Source organism: Hippocampus zosterae, chromosome 3 (assembly GCF_025434085.1).
Source record: "Hippocampus zosterae strain Florida chromosome 3, ASM2543408v3, whole genome shotgun sequence".
Classification (NCBI taxonomy): domain Eukaryota; kingdom Metazoa; phylum Chordata; class Actinopteri; order Syngnathiformes; family Syngnathidae; genus Hippocampus; species Hippocampus zosterae.
The window spans coordinates 26,921,526-26,945,632 of NC_067453.1; the positions used below are offsets into that span (position 1 = coordinate 26,921,526).

The 24,107-nt window shown below is 42.2% G+C and overlaps 1 protein-coding gene and 2 long non-coding RNA genes across 12 annotated transcripts; 1 reads left to right on the plus strand and 2 right to left on the minus strand.

The window, feature by feature from the left end:
• Window positions 1-28: 28 nt before the first annotated feature.
• LOC127598385 (uncharacterized) lies at window positions 29-1,836 on the plus strand. 4 transcript variants are annotated; one of them, XR_007961897.1, is made up of 5 exons: window positions 29-303; window positions 743-929; window positions 1,029-1,250; window positions 1,331-1,503; window positions 1,636-1,836. It is a non-coding gene; the product is annotated as an uncharacterized LOC127598385 (long non-coding RNA). The 4 variants fall into 4 exon arrangements; XR_007961894.1 differs by having other exon boundaries at window positions 1,029-1,503; XR_007961896.1 differs by having other exon boundaries at window positions 1,029-1,503; window positions 1,744-1,836.
• Window positions 112-743, minus strand: LOC127598392 (uncharacterized). Its single transcript, XR_007961910.1, has 2 exons — window positions 392-743; window positions 112-357 (listed from the first exon to the last, which is right to left on the minus strand). It is a non-coding gene; the product is annotated as an uncharacterized LOC127598392 (long non-coding RNA).
• A 5,517-nt stretch (window positions 1,837-7,353) lies between the features above and the next one.
• Window positions 7,354-15,113, minus strand: hmg20a (high mobility group 20A). 7 transcript variants are annotated; one of them, XM_052062187.1, is made up of 9 exons: window positions 15,008-15,113; window positions 13,008-13,084; window positions 12,685-12,894; window positions 11,855-11,987; window positions 10,814-10,851; window positions 10,243-10,318; window positions 9,184-9,399; window positions 8,197-8,329; window positions 7,354-7,707 (listed from the first exon to the last, which is right to left on the minus strand). In XM_052062187.1, exons 2-9 carry the CDS (start codon window positions 13,071-13,073, stop codon window positions 7,704-7,706), a joined length of 876 nt encoding a protein of 291 aa, XP_051918147.1. In that variant the 5' UTR covers window positions 13,074-13,084; window positions 15,008-15,113; the 3' UTR covers window positions 7,354-7,703. The 7 variants fall into 7 exon arrangements, with proteins under 7 accessions (XP_051918147.1, XP_051918146.1, XP_051918143.1 ...); XM_052062186.1 differs by having other exon boundaries at window positions 10,243-10,315; window positions 12,685-12,928; XM_052062183.1 differs by having other exon boundaries at window positions 12,685-12,928.
• Between the last annotated feature and the right edge of the window lie 8,994 nt (window positions 15,114-24,107).

The window sequence follows — 24,107 nt, forward strand, 5'->3', positions numbered from 1 at the left end:
TTTCTTCGCAATCTTCGGAAATGACGTCACACGGAGAGATTCGAGGAAAGTCCTTCCATTGAACAGCATTGTTACATTGCTTGTTGGTAAGATCCCACGGCGGTGTGTGGCGATGTGTTGTTCGCAATCGACAGAAAGGTTGTGCCAGTGGCCGAAGGATAGCAGGGCACTTAAATGGACATCTTTTATTCGCACGAAGCGAATGAATTTCACGCCATCATCGACGAGTGTTCTCTGCCATCTCCACTTCAAAGATGACTGCTTTCTCAACCGGTCTGCTTATGATCAAGGACTTGCAAAAAAGTAAGTGTGATTTTTGGATATAGGATTATGATTTTGTCAAAGCATAGCTGCCAACTCTTATGGAATGAAAAGTAGCATAGCTGCCAACTCTTGTGGAATGAACAGTAGAAGGTAGCGACGTTAGCCGAAAGCTAACTCGAGAAACTAGCAACGTTGAACAGGAGAAGCTAGCGATAGTGACGTTAGTTTTCGGCTTGAGGCAAACCCCGATCCATGCTATTCATATCAGCGATGAGTAATAATGTCAGTCAGACAAATTGTTCTGGAAGTACATTTCAATAGGTTGGCAGCGCTGTTTTGTTGACGAATGAACATGACACGTCCTCTTGGCAAACTGTGCGACTAGCCCATAGGCATTGAACTGCTTTGTAGATTATATGTGGCATAATTACATGCCAATTATTGTCGTCTCATGACGAGTATTAAACTTATCCTTTAGAGTAACGAGACTGAGGGAAGCTATGGAATGGAACTGGAGGACCTGAAAAGATGCCGTTCGGAGTTGGAAGGCTTCAATGCAAAAGTTGTCATCACTGACAGGCATCGCCAGCGCCAGGTGGGGAAATGGATCAGGGAGAATTGGACCCAAGCCATCCTTTATTATGATTGTTGGCACATTGCTAAAGGTTATTGTGTTTCAATGTTTATAGATACGCTAATTTTGGGATTATGTCCTATATCACGCACGTTACTTCACGAGTTTTCACATCATATTAAATATACAGGTATGTGCAAGAAACTGGACTCCTTGGCCAAAAAGAAGAGCATGTCGATCCTGAAGGATTGGGTACGAAGTTTGAAGTGCCATTAGTAAGGGTGTGCACTTTCCTCCCAGACACCGGAGGAAAAGAAGCAGAAGTGGCTGGCATGTGTGGACCACCAGCACAACGTGTACGATAGTTGTTTACATCCTCCAATTACTAGAGAAAAAGCGTGGCTATTACCAAGTTTTTTTTGGTTAGATGTTGCCTGCTAGTCAACCCTAAAAAAATAGAAATATTGTCGTACCTTGTAAATTCATTTAAAGGTACTGAAGTCAATGTCGCAGTGGTGGAACTCCTGACCAAAGACCATGTTTGTCAACGATGTCATGAAGATGTCTCACCTCGGACAGAACAGCGGCGTGGAAGCTTTTCACAGTGTGGTGAATCACTTTGCCCCAAAGATGTACCACTTCTCGTACAAAGGAATGAAAAGCAGGTGTGTTAAAGAAAACTGATATGCATGAAATGTAGACTATAGTGAAATGTAGAACTTTGAGATATAAAGTTATTTCATCAAAATTTGACATTTTTAAAAAAATAGGATAAGGCATTTTTTGTTCTATTCCAGAATAATTCATGCTGCTATGCATTATAATAAAAATGTTGGCAGACCACAGAAAGTGACAAAATAAGTACAGAACTGGAGATGTGTGTGTCGACCCGCAATTTCTGACAGCAGCACTGAACAGACCAGACCGGACAAGTCAACCGTTATTGCCGAGCACCAGACTAGATTCCTCAGGAAATAAAAAAAATTACATTCCCTGTATTCAGTTGTCCTCATTTGTTTATTTTTATTCCAGTATTTTGTTGAGGTAGACAACATGTCCACATTAACCACTCTAAAACCAGTCCAAATCACAGTTCTGGAACATTTTTCTGTGAAACACGAAACCCTGACTTTTGTCCTGATGGTGGAAAATGTGCCCTGATACAAGACACGGCGCATCCTGGGAGCACAACACGGTTGTCCTGACCAAGAAACTTCCAGCATCATCGCATCCTGTGGCCCATCAAATGTCTTGCCTTTGTACTGCTGCTTGTAGGTCATCCATGCCACCTGTAATCCATATGGGTCTCGGCACACAGCATTGAGTCCAGGATGGTCGGTGATGCAGTCCAGCACCTGATTGAAGTGTTCCTGTCCTTGTCGACGTACAGTCACTCCTCCTTGAATTTCATGGCAGCAAACATATTCGAATGCTGTAGGCAATTGCTGGCATTTACCACAAGTACACCTGAAATTAAAAAAAAATTACAAAGGTAAAATACTGAGCGATGACACCATGAGCATAAATTTTATTGAACAAGTGTATTGCTCACAGTTGTCACTGTGTGGGAGCACCGCACTACGGTTCACTTACATTACGGAATGTCCTGCCATAGTTATTTGTCATGTACTTGTTTATGATGATACTAATGCAGCGTGTTATACCGGAGACAAATTTCTTGTGTCTTCTACATACTTGGCCAACAAAGACGATTCTGATTCTATACCCATCAATCAATAATTCTGTTTTTTATGAAAACATTTGAATCAAAATATACAAGTACTAGCTGGTTCGCCGCCCTCCGGGCGGCTCATCAGCTAGTTCCTGCGGAAGGCTGGTAAGGTGGTGGTTCGCCGCCCTCCGGGCGGCTCATCAGCTAGTTCCTGCGGAAGGCTGGTAAGGTGGTGGTTCGCCGCCCTCCGGGCGGCTCATCAGCTAGTTCCTGCGGAAGGCTGGTAAGGTGGGCCTTCGGCCCACAAAAGTGTTGTTGCTTGGTTCAACTTTTTGTTTATCTTCATTGCTTATCGCGAAAATAAAGAGATGTTTAGCTCTACTAAATAACTAACAATTTCATTGCAATGCTTGTGGGTAGACAACATTTTTTCGCCAAGATGCCCGCGCGATCGTAGTGAGCCACTGCCTGAGCGGCGCGCAGTGGCGGCGCGCAGTGGCGGCGCGCAGCGGCGCGGTGAAGTAGGTACGTTTTGAAAAGGGACAGACGGAAGGACAGACCGCGTGCGGGACGACGCGCAATATATATATAGATATGGATGGAATGCTGTACAAATTTTATAAAGTAATTCCAAAAATCTCTCATGTACAAGTCAAAAAATGATTTGCTAAAAAGAATGCTCAAGTACCGAGTAGGCTAATTGCTTGAACATGAAGTCTGATTATTTTTTTAAACAATGTCATCAGATAGACAAAAATATAAAATTATGTACACATGCCTGCATCTTCAAATCATAAAAATAATACCAGCCTATATCTTACCAATCTTGATGGCTTGTCTGCATTCCATGTCAGGTCGTCTGGGCACATTGTTTGCATCCTGATTAGCGTCTGGCTCGTACATGTAAGGTCCAACATGTAAAATTCCAACCTCCTCTTCTTCATCCAACTCTTCAAAAACTTGGATATCCTCACTTGCGCTCGATCGATCGCTTGTATCGCTGTTTGAATCGTCGTTTGAATTGCTTTGCATGTGGCCTTATGGAGACTTGCCATCATCGTCCTCCATGTGACGTTTACTTCCGGGTTCCGCCCCTTTCAGGCTGGAACTTCGGAAAATCGATAATTTTGTCAAATATACAACATACAAATGATTTTTTTCATGCTTTATTTGGTGGACAATGTTTAAGTAATTTCGTTGTGACCCTATTTGGCATTTCATAAAATTACTTCACACTTGGCCTTTAAGATTAGTCATTCACATAGTCACCAAACAAAAAAGCCACATTTTCAGAAATAAGCAAGTAACTAAATATTTACTCGACCATTTAATTTCACAGTTTGTGGGTGAGCAGGCATTTGAGAGACACCCAATTATATGTTAACTCACATTTCTATATTTCCTTATTAGGCAAAGGCATTATCCAAAGGAGAATGCAGCTTGCTCATTCATTGAAATTCAGACCTTGTGCCTTAAAGAGACGATTATCACTGGTGGGGAAATCCCCTTTCATGCTGTGGGGGGAAGAGACAGGAAAATAGTGGTGAATGTCCATCTCGTTCATTCCCAGTCGTTATCCTTTTGTTGTGTTTTGGAGTGAATAATAAAACATTTTAGAGAAACGTACTTCTTTGGTGGATGTTGAAAAAAACATGGTGAATGTGAAGGCAGCACACTTGGAAGAGCAAAAGGGGGCGGAACCTCCAGCCAGAGCGTGACATGTGGGAATGACTCAAGTTTTCTTTTTTTTTTGTAAGCAAATTCCAAACATTGTTTCCTCCTCCTCTCTGCTCTTCTCCTCTCGCACTCCACCGGTCGATGACTTTCTCAGGCCGGATGGGTCAAACAATATTTAATGACCCCGACTCACATTTTACTCTTTCACTGAGCACAATAAAAGTTAGACAAATGTTAAAATAACAACAGGTTGATGAATCTGTCAACTCCATGTGTGGATGATTTTTCTAGAAACTTCTGCGAATATTCTGATTTTGTTGTCATTTAATAACATTTTTCTTTTAACTAGGATTTTCTTAATTATATTTTCGGCCCTAGTACTCCTTTTCACACAATGTGCAAATTATGCGCAGCCGTTGGGTAAATGTAAATTAACATAAAACTGAGATTATTTATATTTATAGATTTATAGATTATTATATCACAGAAGATTATTAAAAAATGTCATCTACATTAATTGTCAGATTTAGATAAAAACACAAATTTTAAGATGGAGATTTTGAGAAAAAAATTAATTACTGATTTTAATGGACACATCTGCGAATTTTTTTTGGTTCTAAATTTGTAGAAAGAAAATCTGTATTTTTAAATTATTATTATTATTAATTTATACATACAGTATACAGTGGTGCCATGACATGGGATTTTATTTGTTCTGTGAGCAAGCTTGTAATCCAAAAAATTTGGACCGCAAATCATTTTAACACAAATATCTGTTCAATGGTTAATCAACACTGTGACTCCGATCCCGCTCATTAGCCTTAAGCGGTGTTTGTCAGAATTAGGCCACACAGATTTTGATAAGGCAAAGCTATGTCATAAATGGCGAAGTCCAACATGGACCAAATATTTTTAGCAGGCTAAAAACTCTTTTCGGGTTGCTCTGAACAGCGCCTCAGAGGAATGCTAGTGACAGCACAGCCAAGAAGGCTGAAAACAAAGCAGGGCATGCATGTGAAATGTCCTTCTAATCAACAGAATGTGCAGTCGCAGCCAAATACAAATACACAATGCAGGTGCGGGCCACTCCAAAAGATGTGAGATGTCTGGCAGCATGAGTCAGTTTTGGCAGGAAGTCAGCTGTGTAATGATAAACTCTCGAGTACCTCTCGGCGGAAATAGACAGCGGGCCTAATGATGTAGGCAAAACTGGAACTAGCTCAAAGACTTGACGCCAGACCCATCTTTGTTCCAGTTTGATCGGCTGTCAAGTAGGGATGTAGAAACCAATAAGAGGAAAAATTTGTATGTACGAAAAATAAAATGTCACTGCAATGAGTAAAAAAGATATGGTTGTGTTTTAAGTCATTCCAAACGTTGACATTGAATTGTCATTTTAGCTAGCAAGATGACTTATATACATTTCTGTTAAATGTTGTTTCTGGAAATTATAGACAATTGTAAAATTTAATTTCATGGAAAGATGTATTCAAATCATAAAACATTTTGCTATAAGGCAAGGCAAGGTAGTTTTATTTCAAATGCACATTTCATACACCAGGCAACTCAGTTAAGATTAAGATATCCTTTATTTGTCCCACACTGGGGAAATATACAGTCTACCGCAGCAAGATTGTGGGTAGAAAGAAGAAAAAAACAAACAGCGTTCAATTATGTGCAATATACAGTAAATACGAATATGGATAAGTCGCAGTGCTATTTACAACTGTTTTCACATCATTTAATAATTATTATTTCACAGTGCAGAGGTACCGGGTTCGATTCCAGCTCCGGCCTCCCCGTGTGGAGTTTGCATGTTCTCCCCGGGCCTGCGTGGGTTTTCTCCGGGTGCTCCGGTTTCCTCCCACATTCCAAAAATATGCATGGCAGGCTGATTGAACACTCTAAATTGTCCCTAGGTGTGAGTGCGAATGGTTGTTCGTCTCTGTGTGCCCTGCGATTGGTTGGCAACCGATTCAGGGTGTCCCCCGCCTACTGCCCGAAGACAGCTGGGATAGGCTCCAGCAACCCCCGCGACCCTAGTGAGGATCAAGCGGTTAGGAAGATGAATGAATGAATGAATATTATTATTTTCAGCAGCCTGACAGCTGTCAGTAGGAACGAGCGGCGGTATCTCTCGTTCTTGCAGCGCGAGTGTAAAATTCTCTGGCTGAAGGGGCGACCTAGTGCTGTCATGGCGGGCCTCCACCCCAAACGTCAAGGAAGGCTGCCAAGGATGCAGCGGGAGGAAGGATGCCGTTCATTTGTGGGCGGACAGAAACGGGCGACTGGGATAGATGAGACGTCGTCACTCGAGCATTCTGCCACTTATGAGAGTTGGCGTGGAGGTGAAAGGCTTGTATAGCCAGAAAGTACATAATGGGAAAGGCGATGAAAAGAATGCAATGCAAACTGCCGTGGCATTTTGTCTTAAAACGTGAAAGAGACGCGCCTCCCGGGCACATGCCACAAAATGAACGTTTGTCACCGAGTGATTCGCTTAAATTCACTGCTGTGGAATCCAACGTGTGCTATTGCGTCACTAAATATTATTTAAAACGTTTTTCTTTTTTTTAATTAACGTTATTTTTTTGACATGCTGCGGTTCGAGTTCGGGCTCCAGCAAAGCTCGTTAAAGTTCCTGATTCGACTTGTTTGGGTGCCGGCTTACTGCGCATGTGCGGCAGGGTTGCTATCAGAAGAGCAAAAAATAACTAATAAAAATGACGGTGATATCTCGGTCGATAAATTTTACAAAGAGAGGCGTCGACAATCGTATTGATTTAGCATTTAACGGACATACGTTAAGTTGTATTAGCCGTGCTTTGTTTTACAAGAAGCCACTTTAGTTGTTGTAACGGACAAACGGCAGCCGACGGGCTGGCCAGGGCATGTGTTCGAGTCGTCGTCGTGTACAAGAGTTGTGACACGTGTGGCCTTCGCAGACGGGAAGTTTCAGCTGGCAGTGTGGATTGGGGGGGGGGGGGGCAGCGTTGAATGAAAACAGGAAGCCACATAATGTTCAGTCAAAAACAAACACAGTAATACACTACAAGTGAAGTTCTTCCTTTTTTTCCAAGTGGTTTTGCTGGTAGTTCTTTGTTGAGTCATGCATAAATTTAGGACCATATTGAACTAAAAATTAAAAAAAAGAGTACATTTCCGCTTTTTAAAAATGTTTATTGAAAACACAACCGTTTTTTTGTACAAACACAGACGCACAGAAAATAAATGGCACAACAGAGCATTACAAAATATGAAGCACAAAGTAATATTTATTTTTTTGTCAGAATACAAACATGCACACTTTCTCTTCTGGCAACACATTACCGGTTCACAACATTGAAGTGTTTCACTGACAGAACTGAGGCCAGATCCATAAAGTGACACATTAAAAAAATAAAATAAAAAGGAGAAATAAATATGAGGAGCTACATCATCTTCATCACTTTGGCGGAGAGATAAATGTGCCGATCAATGTGGTTCTCTCCAACTTCCCACTTGAACATGCAGCAATTATCTGGGATGAAACACAAGCCCATTGGCATTTTTTAAAATGTTCACATATAACACCTGAAGCCCCCCCCGCCCCCCAAAAAAAGTCATATGAACAGGGATTTGTTCACTATATTTTGGCCTTACATAAACAATGTTTGGTGTTTAGTTTGTAATTTTAATTAATAAAAGTGAAAAAAAAAGTTTTTTTGGGGAGGTATTTTGCTACTTTTCGCTTCCTTTGCAATTCAGTTGTGGTGCAGATCCAGATAAAACTTTGTTGCATTTGATTCACTACATCATGAATGGAACACAAGAGGATGTGCACCACAGACAAAATGAGATCCATTGTGAAACAGGATGTAGCCCGGTTATTAACAAATACAGGGAGACCTTTCCTATTTACAATATTAACTTTACCGTCAGGGTTTTCATCCATTTATCGTTGTTATTTCTGCGTCTTCTGCAGAAGTGACTTAACTTGGCCAGGGTTGTCACAAACATGAAGTCCTACCTGTCCAAACGGTTGACCAGGTCTCTCACGGTGTTAATGAGGCTGTCGTGTTCCTGCGGGTTGCTCATGATGATGCTGTGCAGCTTCTTCATGTACGAGTCGATGGAGTCCAGTGTGGGCATCTCTCCGCTGCCTGTAGAGGTGATGACGGTCACAATTTATGTGGCGGGAGACTTTTACACAGATGTTATCGATTTAAACCAGGCCAGCGAAGGAGACGAAGGAGATTAAAAAATAAACGCGTGTAGAAACACCAAGGCCGCAGGATGCAGAAGCTCTTGTTCTGAGCAACGTCAAGCGTTGCCTCAACTTGTTTACTGACGTCATCTTTGGCACAGAGGGGTTTGCTCAACAACATGAAAAATATATTTAAAAAGGGAAATGTGCAAGTAAACACCTAATGCTGCCTTCAATAGAACACCATTTTGTTCAGCGGATAGCCCAATCAATCTTTCGCCTCCACGCCCATGGGAAACGGTGCCAACTGCTGTGGGAGCAGTGTAGGAAACTGGTGGAGGACGAGGAGGGGTTTAACCTTTAGAGAGAAAAAAAAACAACTATCGGCTGTAAAACACTCCCCTGATGAACTCTGTGCCAAGTTGCGCTTGACTGATACATGTGTTGATGACACATGATGTTACATGTGATCCATTGTTATGTGTCGCTGTGCAAGAAGACAAAAAATGTTCTTTTTGTATGTATGTTCCACGCCTCTGCACTCGTTTGATCACGGCATTCTGATTCTTATTGCATTTGTGGAATATGAGTTCAGCAGCAAAATGCACCCGCTTTTAGCCATCAAAATGGCCGCCTTCAGAGATGGACAAAAGCGGGTGTATTTGAGTGCTGATCTCATATCTCCCTAATGCATTATTAATCAGAATGCCGTGTTTAGACCAGTGGGGCTGTATCCGCCCCCCCCAAAAGTCAAAAGACACCAAGCGTGATCACCCGTCGAAAAAGGCAAAGTGTCAGCACGGTTGTTACCTGGCAGAGGCACAGAGGAAAAGCTGGCGGCGAGCGCCTGTCGCAGGGTGTCCAGGTGCTGGTGGAGCAGACCGTTGCGCCCCCTCTCTTGCATCACGTCTCCCTCCAGACGCTCCACGGCGCCGCGCATGCTCTCCACGTGCTTCTGGAGCGCGGCGTTGCGCTCCTCGTACTCCATGTTGGTCTTGCGCAGCTGTCGCATCTCGGCCTCACGAGCTACAGAAAAACGTGAATGTATGAGACGAAGAGTGTGACAGACAGGGCAGCAGACTCCTTCCGCTGGCTTCTATTTGTGGTTCAGGGAAGTCTCCTGGGACGAGAGTTTAGAAATAGTTTTATCCCTTTGAAAATTCGTTTCGACTAATTACTAGGATCTGTTAAAAAACGTAAAGGGGGAAAATTTTAATAGATATGGTCCACCTAGTGGCTGGTGACTGGAATGCAGGCAGTACACTCCACTTTCCATGAATTCAACAAATATACTGCTGCACTAACAGCAGGCATCGATCAATCTTGAGCCCATGACACATCAACAGTTGTCCTCAGTAGTTCAATTATTCAACGCAAACTGACAAATTTACACACACGGCCTCAGGAGAGAAGAAGAGCATACTTTGACTGTGTATGAGGCGCAGTCGAGGCCCACAAAACAGGCAAAAGACACCGTCACCAATTGAAACCGAAGAGCAACACAAAGTTCCTACAAGATACTTTTTACAGCTTAGGTCTGACAACAAAAACCTTGAAGCAAACAAAGATTTGGTTCACATCCCAAAAAAATAGTGCAAATCTATGGTTCTGTGTGTCTTTAGGAGGCGGGGCTTGAGTTTGTGTCTGGCTGTAAGCTTTCTCCGACAAAAGCTACTGTTTGATTGTGTTCATTTTATTCTTTAACTGTTCTCGGAGTGTTCCTTAATAAACGTCTGAAGTGCGGTGACTAGAGCTCGTCTTTCCCACATACAAAAGGCATGCCATAAAGTATACTGCGCAAGTCTATAAACGAGCTGCTTCAAAAAGATACCGGCGAAGTAGCTGAGCCCAAATAAGTATATTGCTCACCTTTGCTGTGGTTGAGGAACTCCTCTGTGAAAATGGGGATGTCAAACACTGTTCGGTCCTTGCCCTCGGATTCCTTCTGGTGATCAACAGAAACACAAATTGTGAAAACAGTTGATGGGATACGGTCAAAGCATTTGAAGGGAAGGTCGTTTATTTCTGGACTGAAAAATGTCCATCAAAGTGCATTGAGCACAATAAAAACGGTCCCAAAATTTTTTATTTATGTTTGCAAACAGAGATTTAACGCGACGCGCACTTAAAAAGTTAAATACAACTGAACTGTCATTCAAATGCAAATGCAACGTACTGGAGAAAAACAAAACAAGTTGAAGCGACTTTAAAATTCTGTTCGGTTTCAACTTCAAATCCGTCCTTTACTTATCACTCTGGAGGGAGCACGCACCAATCGTTGACACAAGACAAATTACATTTTTATAACTTGAAATGTTATTCTAACTACAACGTATCCCGGCTACCGAGTAGTAGCCCGCAAGAGCCGAACCCCAAAGTGTCATTCCGATCAACTCCATGCAATATTGATGCCTTGACGGGCCAGGAAAGAGGCACTGACCTCGTGCAGAGACTCATTGGCCGCCGGGTTCCCGACATCTGGTGAGGAAGGAAAAGAAGAAAAAAAAAATACAGCAATGAAGAAAGAGGACAACAGATGAGTCATGTTTCCGTCACTGGGAGCCAGCTTTCACTCTTGACCCAGGGGAGCAAATGTCATCCAGAACACTCCATCCACTGCTCTGACAGCCCAAACTTTGATTTGACAGTCATATTTTTGGGGGGTGTGGGGGTGACTCATCACGTCAATTTTTTAAAGTATTCTTTTTTTTTCCCTTAGCAGTGAAACAAAAGTTCAAATGTACGCCAGAACTTGCCTGATTTTGACATTTTGTTAATAATGTGACAAATGAAATCACTTTCAATTATTTTTCATGTGCAGTGGCGCCGTGAGGTAAGAGTGACCCAAAATCGAAATTTTAGAGAGAGAATTTTTGTTTGGCAAATATTTGGTACACAAGTGCTACAACTCATTGAACAGCAATTCTTAAATAAATAAATTCAATTCAAGCTCGTTATTGCCACTCCCTTTTGAAGTTTACCGTCAAACTAAACCTCAAACAAAGAGAATTACATGTCGTGTATTGACATCGTTCAGAATAAATTTGCAGGTTGCATTGCCTCGGGTCGTGAATTTTGTGATGAACGCAGAAAAACAGAATCTTCGATTTTTGTTCACGTAACATTGTATTTTTAAAAAAGTCGGACTCACTGAACTCTGAAGAAAAAAAGCAAGCGGTAAGAAAAAAAAAAAAGAAGAAAAAACAAACGATGGTTTTCCTGTCTACATGCGTAGTATGCTAAAAAAGTGTTAGGAAGTCTTTCCCCTGGCCAGAGCTTTCAAAGTTTTGGGTGCAATTTGTGTGCGTAAGAAAAGTCAAATAAATCCATTTCAAAAATAGACTGGGCGGACAAGCTAGTCACAAGGCCATTTAAGCATCTTCTGTGATTTAGTACCAGCATTTATTTAGTACTTGACTTGTGACTTCCCCCGCTGTTCAAATCAGGAGCCGGCGGCAAATGAAGTCGAGCCCTCACTCACCGCCTCTCTGTCGCTTGCCCTTCTGCTTCTCTTGGACCTTCCTGGTGAAATGCTTGTACGCCTCCGTCTTCTGGTATTTCTCCAGCTCCCGCATGTAGCGCTCCTTGTCGCGGTCCGCTTCGTCCAGATATCGCTGCGTACGTCAAATTTTTTAAATTATTAGTTTTGGCTGGAGGCAAATTCAAAAGGAGCACCGCAAATATTCCCACATATTAGCCGGAAAGTCCAATATTTTCCAGTGATTTTTTTTTAAATAAACGGTATATGAAATATATAATGTGAAGGAAAATTGTAAATAGTACTGCGATTTATCCATTTGTGTTCATATTGTATTTAATTGAAAGATGTTTGTTGTTTTTTTTTCTCTTCCTCCTTTCTTCTTTCTACATACATTCTTGCTGCTGGAGGCTGTAAATTTCCCCAGTGTGGGACGAATAAAGGATATCTTATCTTATCTTATATGTATGACAGATTATGAGTGCATACTGAATATGCTGTATCTTTAGTCCAAAGTAGAAGATACGAAGAATTAAATGAAACAAAGCCGATGTAGTATTTGATTCCCTCAACCAATGAAAATCCATAAGGAATAGAATGCATAAGCAGCATCTATAATAATAATAATCGAAATGGTAACATTTTTTATCTGCTCCCATCCTTACGTGGGAAGGGTTGTCTCTATGTGCCCTGTGGCTGGCGACCAGTCAGGGGTGTGCCCCGCCTTCTGCTGCAACTCGGCTGGAACAGAGGTTCCGGCTGGACTCGCTCGACTCTTGAGGTCTCAATCCCGATGTCGGCGTTCTCTTTTTTTTTTGGTGTTGGCTTCCTACCTGTTTTTCCTCAGGCGGCAGCTTGCTCCACTCGTTGCCCAGCATCCTGGTGATCTCCGGGAAGGGCACGTCCGGACGCTCGGCCCTCAGCTGCTCGCGCCTGTCGTTCATGAAGCGAACGTAGCCCGTCAGAGGCGCTTTGGGCGCATTCCTGTCCTTCATGGGCTTCTTCCTCTTCCTGCCCTTGGTCCAGTTGGCACGTCGTGTCTTCTGAGATGATAAGCCACAATTCTGTAATTCTTTGCTTGCATTTCAAGACAAAAAAAATAAAAATAAAATAAAAATCGCATGCATGCTTTCTATTGTTCTGGTTCAACTCGTACCTCATCTCCGTTTCTCTGGCTGGCATTTTCCGTATTGGCCGTGGGAGACGACTGCTGTTCATCCATGACTTTGAATCCTGCAGACGAGGAAGAATAGAATTTCTACAAGAGTGACCAGTTATGATGCACCCCCCAACCCCCATCTGACAATAGGAGCTGAGTGTACCATCTGGAAACGTTTGTCACAGTAAAGCCCGAGCCATCTGGGGGAGCCAGATAAGCCAAACTTTGACATTTATTTTCCATCCTGATAAAAGGGCGATTACAAGCAAACTCCTTCAAGCCGGCCTCATTTTCTTTGTTGACAGAAAACAAAATATTAATCAACTGCTGGATTGGAAAGTACAAATATGCGTGGGCACGGACTAAACTCTGCAGAACTCAACAATGCGACATCCTTTGAAACTTTGAACCCGGCCACGTCACCGCACAGGAAGTGAGTGTCAACATCCTGGACGGCATTCTTGCCTCGAGCCATTAAACACTGTGGGAGATAAAGTCAAGATGAGCAATGAGAAAATCTACTCCAAATATTACTTTTGGGTGGGGGAAGTCCAATAAGGGTTCTTGACCCGACATTTTTTTGCAATTTCCTACCCTCACTTTTCTCAGAGTTGTGAATGAATTATTCAGGCTTTCTGTATTTATTATATATGTTTGATAAAGAATGTCAGAGTGGCTCCTTGCATCCTAGTATTTTCTGAATGTTTTGGGGATCCCCATAAAGACCCAGTTGAGCTGGGTAAACGGGCAGGGGGGGGTGGGGGGTTCGGGGTCATCATCAGAGCCAAATTGGGTGAGTTGGGGCATTTCTCTGCACACCAATGTTCTTCTTGGCATGAAATATTAGATGCTCATGTCATTGTGAGCAGGTGTGTTGTCCTTCGTTGTCCTGCCGGAATCTCGTTATTTCTTGCGCGCTGAACAAAACAAACACTGCAGGATCCCGTTTCAGAAGTTCTGGTTGATGGTGTGGACCACTCAGAAAGGAGAAACTAGTAGTTTGGGTTTGAACTACTTATGACCCAGTACTAAAACTTTCCTGACACACCTGGGATGGGGTTTGCTGTATTTTATTCCGCACTGCCCTCTTCTGGTTGGAGCCCGTGATGCACCACCCAAAGTCTATAGGTAGTTATGCGGTGGATTTAATCATTGTTTCATTTGACGTCACTATGTCAATATTAGTACGGGTTGACAGTAAACGGTAAACCTGAACATTATTATTTTATCGGTTTAGGAATTCACGTCAACTGCCTACTCAAGTAATAGTCAATGGAGCTCGGAAGAGCACGAGAAAAGAGATCAATTTCTCAAATATAAGGTTTCATGAGTGGAGATGAAACGTACGTCACTGTGTGTTTATTTTCACAGCATGCAACGCTCAAAGTCTTTAACCAGTGACAAACTTAAACATTCAATTAGTTGGTTGATGACGTGACAGCTGCTATTAACCTTGGTCATCTTTGACGAAAGACGAACACGTAACAGCGTCGCGCCCGTCCCCCAAAAATGTACGCGATGGTTTTGACAGACGCAAAACTTTAACGGTACTTGTTTAATTACATGAATAAGACAACAAGCACCGTTCGGTTAGCATCGAGCTGCGAGCCAACAAGCTAGCGGTGCCGTTAGCGTTGTTTTAGCAAGGTGCCGACCGTGGAACATTACGTTTTTGCTATCGTGCACCCAACGCTGCGTCTCGTGGAACAATATCCAACACACAGGCAAAAATCATAAAACTAACCTTACAAAGCGTGAACGGAAGCCGAAAGTGAGCAAATGTGACGCCTTTCTCCCGCTACCAAAACAATACAAGAGTGACTGTCATCGAAGCACGCATGTAGGTCGGTAAGCGTCTCCCCGATGTAAACCCGACCCACGTTATTAGTTTACATCTGGCCATATTATTAATATTTCACTGCGATGATTAAAATACACTATACATTTGTTCCTATTAGGGTTGAGAATTACAGTATAACTCAAAACCAAATATTTACCAAAAGTAGAATATTTGCTCTAGATGGGAATTTCGCGACACGCTCTGCTGGCACCTCTTCTTCGTTGAAGTTTGAACCAACTGAGTACTGCAGCCAAGATGTTGCTACCATCTAACGGCCATTTTATGTATTACACTTGTTCAATGCAGGATAGATAGATAGATAGATAGATAGATAGATAGATAGATAGATAGATAGATAGATAGATAGATAGATAGATAGATAGATAGATAGATAGATAGATAGATAGATAGATAGATAGATAGATAGATAGATAGATAGATAGATAGATAGATAGATAGATAGATAGATAGATAGATAGATAGATAGATAGATAGATAGATAGATAGATAGATAGATAGATTGTGATATATATGTGATATATAGAACATTGTGATGATCACAAAGTTGGCCTGGATCTGGTGGCAGTGAAAGTCATTAAAAATATGAAAACAAATCTAAATATGCTAAATGTTTGCATAACTTCAAATTCTATTGCAATAAAAAACACCAATCAATAAAATAAAATGTAGAAATTGAGTATAGTTCTGAATCCCTGAATCGGTAACCGATTCAGGGTGTCCCCCGCCTACTGCCCGGAGACAGCTGGGATAGGCTCCAGCACCCCCCGCGGCCCTAGTGAGGATCAAGCGGTTAGGAAGATGAATGAATGAATGAATGAATGAGTATAGTTCTATTTTTCCTCACTCGATATTTTTTCAACATCATCATGACCATCAATAGTACAATAGTCTGCCTAAAATGGCACACATATTTCAAAATACTAAAATGTATCAATACACATTGCACAATGGTATTACAGTTAAATAACATAACAGCAACCAAAAAAACAAATGTCTGAAAAACGGCAACGAACAGTAATCAACTAGATTACTGTTGGTTGGTGATTTTATTTAAGATGATCATTTAGGCTTCTGATTCTTTGCACCGCCATCGTTTTCACATGGAAACCCTTGCAGCTTCGGCGTTCAGTAACCACATTTTTTTCTGCACGCGCCCGGATACGGCTGCTCATGCATAGGAATACCATTGTGAGATGTTTGGAAACGAGGGTGTCAACATTAATGCATTGACTGCCTTTGCTTATGAGCATCTGTGAATAGCTGCTCACTCGGTTCAGTGTAATGCGGAGTTCAGTGCTGCAAGGAGACGTCCAGAATACATGTGCATAACAAAACACATCTGTGCAACCTTGCACCATAGCAAAGAAATCAGCATAGTGTATATCTAAGGGTGATGGGGAGGCGGTGGGGTGGGGTTGCATCACCTTGTTGCCATGCAAACAAATTATGGAGCAAGTCGTCGGTTGCGACAGCCTCATGAATCATCGAGGTTCAAGGTATGTAAATAAGAATTGGGTAAACAGTTGGACGCGGCACCCTGAGACATTCGCATTCATGCAGCTTCTTCAAGGCCCTCCGGTCCCACAATGAAAAGTGCGACGATAACAGAAGCGGAACTGACAGTGTGACTGGCTGCTCAGGTCAATATGAGCGCCACAATTAACTCAACGCCGACAAAGGGATTTGGTAATTGCAGAAATATCAATACTGGCCGCTAGATGGCAGTGTCACTCTGTACACTCATTGCCTGTGAAGGCTTAGTACAATTGAGAAGGCAGCCAGTGTCACAGAAAGGATTGTGTAGAGCTGTATACACCAGGCGATGGGCTTATTTTATATATGTTTATATTTGGATTGTAACACTTGGGCGCCTGGCTCACTTCAAGTGGAATATTTCCTGCAGCCCAGTTTTCACGAGCGTCATTTAACGCAGTTAATCTCGGCATATCATAGCACAGAAAAGCAGAGCATAAAGTGGAATCGTGCAGCATAGCGCGACACAAGTGAGACGTAATAATGATACATTTTATTTATAGGCGACTTACAAAGGCAAATAAAAACAAAGAAGCAAAAACAACATAACAGTGATATCAAATAAAAAGGGATCCGATTTAATATACAAAGTGTGAGAAAAAAAAGTGTGTAGAATCAAACGAATAGGGGATTTGATGTGTTTTGAGGGTCGTCCATTTTGTGGCTGTAACGGCTTGTTTCTCTCTGCTGCAACACATCTCAATCCAAAGATCAGATACTGTAATAGTAATCCAAGTCCAGAAAGTGACAACCCCGCCGCAGATTTGCTTTAGCGTAGGATACAATAACAAAGCGTAGCGTTATGTAGCATAGCATAAAGTTTAGTGGAGCATCTCATAGCCTTGTGTAGCACTGCGTCGTCAGTAACCTAGCATCGCACAACATGGCGTAGCACAGTGTAAAGTAGTATAGTAAAGCATAGCACAGAACAGTGAAGGACAGTTCAGTAAAGCGTAGTGTAGTTTAATGTAGTGTAGTATAACGTAAGAATGTAGTACTGCATATTATTTTGTGTAGCATTGCGTAGCACGGAAGGCTAATCATTTCAGAGCCATAATATTGAACCCCGATAGCCTCTTGTTCATGTTTTTTGGTAGTATCCCTGTGCCTCTCTGAGGCATTTTTATTCAACAAAAAAAAAGTTTTTAGTCTCTCTTTAACATCACACAATTCTACTAACCTTTTTTTGGGATGCGGGGGGGGACAAACTATTGAGCCCTTTAGAATCAGAATTCACATAACACACAACAGTCATACATACCTCCTTCCAATGATGTCTCTATGTTGTGCTTGAGGGTTTTTTTTGGGTGGGGGGGGGGGTGTCCTTATACGAGGAGTGTCTTGGAATGGTCCTGTTAAGACCTTTAACAGGGGACAAGGCAGATTTGAAGGTACACCTTCGATTGCGCCTGCCCTTTGTGAGGGGATAAAGAGGTGAAGGGAGCTGACAATGGATAATAACTTGATGTACGACTGTGCTGCACTGAGCCTTAAACGTCTTATCTAAATTCATACGCCGTCGCGTGGCTTTTATCATTCTGCCCGCGCCGCCTGGCAGATAATGGACAAAAGGAAATCAATAAGTTAGAAAATCGCACCGAATCATGGGTCGGCCCTGATGAATTCTTCATATTCTCACATGCGTGCCAGATTGACTTTGTGAGAGAAGGCATCCTCTTTTACTTGCCTTATATTGCATTTGCTTAACATTGCATGACGAGAATACACGAGCGGCGTACAGAGGAATACAATTCACGTGTGCACTGGTGCGCGCACATTGCACAATGATAATGAACGCTTCCTTTTGAATATACACTCACCGTTGTATCATGGAACGAGTGCAAAGTGCTGCAATAAAATTGCACGCAATGTGAGGACTGAAAGTGTTTAGCCCTGAACAATGATTCGCATCAATAACTTGGTTCTATCTTCTGTTTTCACTCAAACAATCTTGCAACCATAACTGTTGACATAATTCTTTCTGTTCAGTGTTTGGCCCTAAAAAAAATAAATAAACGTGACGCCATGTGCCACTCTGGTGTTAATCCATAGTGTGGCATACAAAGCACACAAATCCGTCCAAAAAACATGCAAGTAGCTCATTTGTGAATTTCACAGTAAGGTAAACACATCCACTCTGACACACTTGACAATTATATATCAGCTTAATTATACGAGCACAATCTCACACGGACAGCCGTGGAGAAAAAAAAACAACCCTTCTTGGATTTGCAAATGTGTAATGTACATACAAACATACAAACAATCTGCTCAGTGTTTGTTGTGACAGTCACTGGCAGTCATGATTGTCATATTGTGTCTGAAACATGACATTGCATCTACTACTCCCCCCCTCACCCCTCAAAATAAACTTTTCATTCTATCAACAGTATCCATCCATCCATTTTACGAACCGCTTAATCCTCACTAGGGTTGCGGGGGGTGTTGGAGCCTAATCCCAGCCGTCTTCGGGCAGTAGGCGGGGGACACCCTGAACCGGTTGCCAGCCAATCGCAGTCAATTAACAGTACAAATGTAATAATTAAATCACATTTTTGGTACATGTATTAATGTAAATTGTTGCAGAGAGTCGTAGCTGACACAATGCTGTCATGAAGAAGCGGTCAAATGACTATAATAATGAGTTTGGAAAACAAATAAGTTCAATTTTATGAATTAACCTCTGTTAAATTGATTTTTTATGACATTTTAACTCACATTGTATAGTACAGTAGTGTGGTCAAATGTCGCCCACTCGACCTCCATTGCAGCCCGCTCATCCTGGAAGGGGGATTCCCCCATCTGTGGCTCCTTCTCAAGGTTTCTCATTTTTCCCCCATTTTTTTTTTTTTTTATATTTTCCTTGCCCTCCTTTGTCGTTAATATTTGTCAACCGTGGGCATGAGAAATCCTTTGAGACTATTTATGATGATGGGCTATAGAAATAAATATGACTTGATATGATGAAATATGACTTCTTTGCATCCTGAGATCAGAAAGCCTATCTCTTAGTACATGCCAAACTGTGTCACTATTCCTCCAAATGGTTGTAAATAAAGTTGTGAGTATCCGTCTCTGAAGAACTACTATCCATAACCCCTTCTCTGACCAGCTACATGTCGTTTTATCTCCTCTTACAGATTTGATATTTGGGCAAGGTCCACAAAGGATTCGAAAGCACACAACGTGGACTTCAATAGCCCATAAACACACACATGGAGGTCATCCTGTTTGTTTGTGCATAAATATACAAAATGGGCACTGTTTCAAAAGTAGCCCGAGGACAAAACTGGCCCCGTCCTTGGTGTTTTTTTTTCTATGGTGATCAGAGAAGACGAATCTGTTTAGTCTTTAGTCTAAGCGAGGAGGGCAGCACGGTGGGCGACTGGTTAGCACGTTCGCCACACAGTGGGGAGGTGCATGGTTTGAGTCCAAATAATCTGTAAGGCATTCATTTAGAATATAACTCTTTTAAGATGAGTAAGAATTTATATCAAAGTGTTTCGGGTCACAGTGAGCAATATATTTCCCATGATCGTTTCAGTGGTAACCCCTCCTTGATGCTGCTTTGGCCTTCAAATCAGAGAAACCAGCTTCATCTTCAGACTACTTAAGTTTAACCATGACATTATAATTCATATCCCCAAAGGTCTTGTCTGTGTTCGGGTCTAAGAAGTAGGTTCAGTTCAAACATTGAGAAATGAGTGACACTAATCATCATTCCACTTTGTTACGAGAGTGAGCATCGGGGGAAAAAAAAAATTTAAGCTGACTTTGTCCTCTACTGCCTGATGATCATCTGTGGTGGATGAAAACCTTCAAGCTTCGTCAAGCTTTGACACAAAAGTGCACGTACACGTTCTTGGCTAGCCTCGAGGAAATTGTGTCAAATGGTAACGATTAATGACCCGCAGACTCAAGTAAATGTGGAGCAATGAAAGGCTATAAATAAATAAAAATAACTGGCCTTTGTTTTGCCGACATGGAGGAGTAAGCACGGCAGAGGGTGACTGGAAAATGAGACAGCCTTTGCAAAAATAAGTGTGGTTAATCCATCAGAAGCCAGGCCTCATTACGGCTGTGGCTGCCCCATAAGGGAGAGGTCTTTATCTCGGCTTCCTGTTCTTATTAGTAGCACTCAATTAAAGGATGGCAAAAGTTGTTATTTCATCACAGAGACCAAAGTAATTCTCTCGCCTGCATTGTATGTGCATCAACCACATTTCGAGCACTAATTGGACACAGGTATTGAAATAATTGGTACAGCATCAAGGCAGGTAGGTTCTGGAAATGAGCGGCAATCACGGCAGTCGCTTCTAGAAGTTTTATTTGGAATGCCAGGTGAAGGCGATGAACGAAAGGGGACCAAGTAGCAAACCTAGGGGTGCACCATGGAATGGGAAGTTGTGCCATCGCCAAACTACTGAATGTTAAGTTGTTGTTGATTCATTTGATAGTTAACTATTTGCCAAATATTAGATTCCATCTCTTGTTGATGGACTTTTCTTCAACTGTTTTGAGTCCAGTGTAGAGTTTATTGAAACGTCAGGGAATTACTTTAAAATACTAAGAGCCCGAGTGGTTTATAAAGAAGGTAAACTACAAATCCATGAAACATTTTGGAAGTGTACGAATCTATGAACTATCCTATTCCGGCAACACTTTTGGGAAGAGTTTGCAGCGCCTTCAATGCTGTAATTCATCAGAACGGTGTTTGATGATCTTCACACCCAAAGTCCTCCAGGCATTCTATTATGGCTTTATAGCTCCATGCTAGAACTGTCACCACCGGGTTAATGGTTAATTCTTCAAAATGTCTCGCTAAGAAGCAAAATTGAGCTTCATTGGCAACTAATGGGCCTAGTCCAACCCACTGTTGATTGATTAAGTCTTGATGCTTTTGTCCATCTGTAAATGTCCAATACAGATTTTTTTTCCCCCCTGCTGCAGCATCCACCATTTCACTGACAGCCGCCAAATCCCAATTGGATGCTGCGTCTATTTTCGGAAACCAGAGCAATTTTAGGGAGGTGGTGACACAAAACACGGGAGCATGAGGTGCGCCATCTGCACACTGTATTATTCATACTTTCTTATTAAAAGAACCTTGTACTCTTCCAGAGCTGATGCGAAGAGAAAGAGGGCTGCGGCATTGAGGATGAGAAGGTTTCAGAGTGACGCACGAGCCAATTGACCCATCGAGAATTTCCACATGATTGCATGATGTAGCATGTTGCAGTGCGGCTTGTCCATCAGGGCGCACACTTTAGCTGAAGAAAGGTTGACGGGATGGTTCTCACTGTGGAAAAGACAAACTATTACGGCTCAATCGACTGTTACATTGAGACTCCTTTTTTTTTTTCATGGCAGAGCATCTGCAGGTACAGACTTGTAGTGCCTCATTGGGGCAGGAGAGGTCAGCGGCTGACAATGGAGGCCACCCCTGCCACTCAGGGCCAAGGAATGTTGAGGTCTGATGACAAAATGATACATTGATGGCAAATTAGCCCATCTCCAAACTAGGACAGGGGCCTTCAGTTATCACCACGGGAAACAGTGACAGCCAATGAAAGGAAAGCAGGTGACCTTTTCAATAATGTCACGTTGCAGGGTGTCTTTTATAAAGAGAGGCTTCTGCCACCATTTGACAGAATGAAAGGTATCAGCTCGACTCCTACACTCGGATTAAGGTGGTTCCATGAGGACCCTAGAGACAGACACCCAAAGATACCCTTTGTGTGCATTCATTCAAATCTCCAATCTGTCAGGAATTGTAGTTGAACATGGAAGAAGATCATAATGGCTTTACAACAGACTTAGTAAAGCAGCATGTAGTTCATCACCAAAATTTCCGCGCGCCTTGCTCAAAGTAAACGTAAACAATTGTACGCCCGCGATCACGAGGCAGCTCCTGTTTATTGGTGCAGAAGCAGCAGCCACGTTAGTTAGAAGACCTTGTAAATACTGCCGTGCGTGCTGCTGCTGCTGCTGTAAGCAAGGTGCTTGTGTTTATTGGTCAGGTCGTCACTTTATGAAGTTCAGTGAAGCTGACATGCAACAGTTTACGGGGGCATGGCTACATCAAATATGGAGGACACGCTCCCGACCGGAAAAGTACTCAAAGTGGGGCCTGTGTGTATATATGCTGTGTTAGGGTTGAAAAACCGATTACTTTTTTAAAGTGGTAACATTTCAAGATGACACTCCCCTGGTGTCTAATCTGTTGTTTCATTGTCTTCTGAATTACACCCGTAACCTACATCAAGTTTAGTGAATATTTGACCAGCGACTGGTGAGCTAAATGGATGAGTTAAAACAGCTAGCTTAGCTTCACAGTTCACACAGCTAGCTTAACCGCCACCTGATAAGTGGAAATAAACGGTGTAGATGTTGTGTCTCTTTTTTAGTTTCAAACCTTGAATATCAGCCTCTTTCTTTTTCCCCGATTTCATCAAAACGATATTCCTTAAAGCACATACAAATGAACGTATTCACACCAGATTTTTAAAAATGATTTACAAATGTAAACAAAATGACTTGTTAAGGAAAGGAGATGATGTCAAAGTCGAGTCTCGTGAATGCCGAGTCACAGTCGAGTCAAGTCTTTAATAATTTTATGCCAGGCAAATTGCAAGTGATAAAATTAGCAATTTAAGTTGACTGTAGTCCGAGCCATCCTCTGCTTATGATTGTGCCCCCCGTGGCTTCTACAGACTCTCATTGTGTGTGTTTGTGCTCTAATAAGGCTTGCAGAAATGGCACATTTGAAACGAAGACACCGAGTGCTGTTCTTGGGGGTAAAAAAAAAATGTGAGCACTGCGGGTCATCCAATTAGAAAGCCAGGCGGTCGTTTTCTCGTAGCCTGCCCGCGAGTGGGTTATATTTACATTCAACAGACAGTAAACAGTTGCTAGAGGAGGTGCTGTCATGCGAGGAGTGTGGTCCTATCATCAGTATGTCGAAGGTTATTCAACAAGCTAACGGGTTTGAGAGCGGCCGAAACACCTATTTCTATCAAATCTAGCTATCCAGTCCTTCAGCGTACTTTCATTTAATTAGGGTCTGATCACAAAGTGCTCTCTTTCCACAGACACAATGAGCCATGCGTCAGCCAACACAAATGGATTCCCACGGCGCTCCGGCAGATAACATCTTTGCCAGCGCCTTCGCCAACCCCCGCAGGAGACTTTTCTTCCCCGCCTTTTCTTCAGGCGCTGGCACGGACCAATGCGAAGTGGGGGCCTAATTAAGGACCATTCCTCCAGGGGGAGTCTCCGAAAGCAGCCGCAATATATGCATAGCCTGATATGCGGCCAGGTTGGTCTCTTTTTTTTTGCCCCCATTTTATGTCCGTCTGGGACAGCTACATAACATGCCGTTTCCTCTGCTATAGACAAAGCCCAACGCAAGTTTGCACTTCTGACGTTTTGTGTGCATATATATTTATATGTACAGTATAAAGCCATTCTTTTATTTATTTATTTTGGTTGTATTTTTTCTTATCTTATTTGATGTAGTTTTTAACATTGTACTCGTGATTTTAACTGCTTGTTGTAAGGTGTCCTTGAGTTTCTAGAAAGGCGCCCACAAATAAAATGTATTATTATTATTATTATTATAGTATATATAACCTGTGTGTTGTTTGCATGTTCTTCCCGGGCCTGCGTGTGCCCTGCGATTGGCTGGCAACCGATTCAGGGTG

Bases quoted from the DNA above. Each gene is read 5' to 3' on its own strand.
- hmg20a (XM_052062183.1), bottom strand. From the start codon at position 13,069: ATGAACAGCAGTCGTCTCCCACGGCCAATACGGAAAATGCCAGCCAGA. The intron at 12,929-13,007 runs GTACGAGTTGAA...TTGAAATGCAAG, and splicing joins GCCAGAGAAACGGAGATGAG to CAAAGAATTACAGAATTGTG. The intron at 10,319-10,813 runs GTCAGTGCCTCT...GTTGATCACCAG, and splicing joins CCAATGAGTCTCTGCACGAG to AAGGAATCCGAGGGCAAGGA.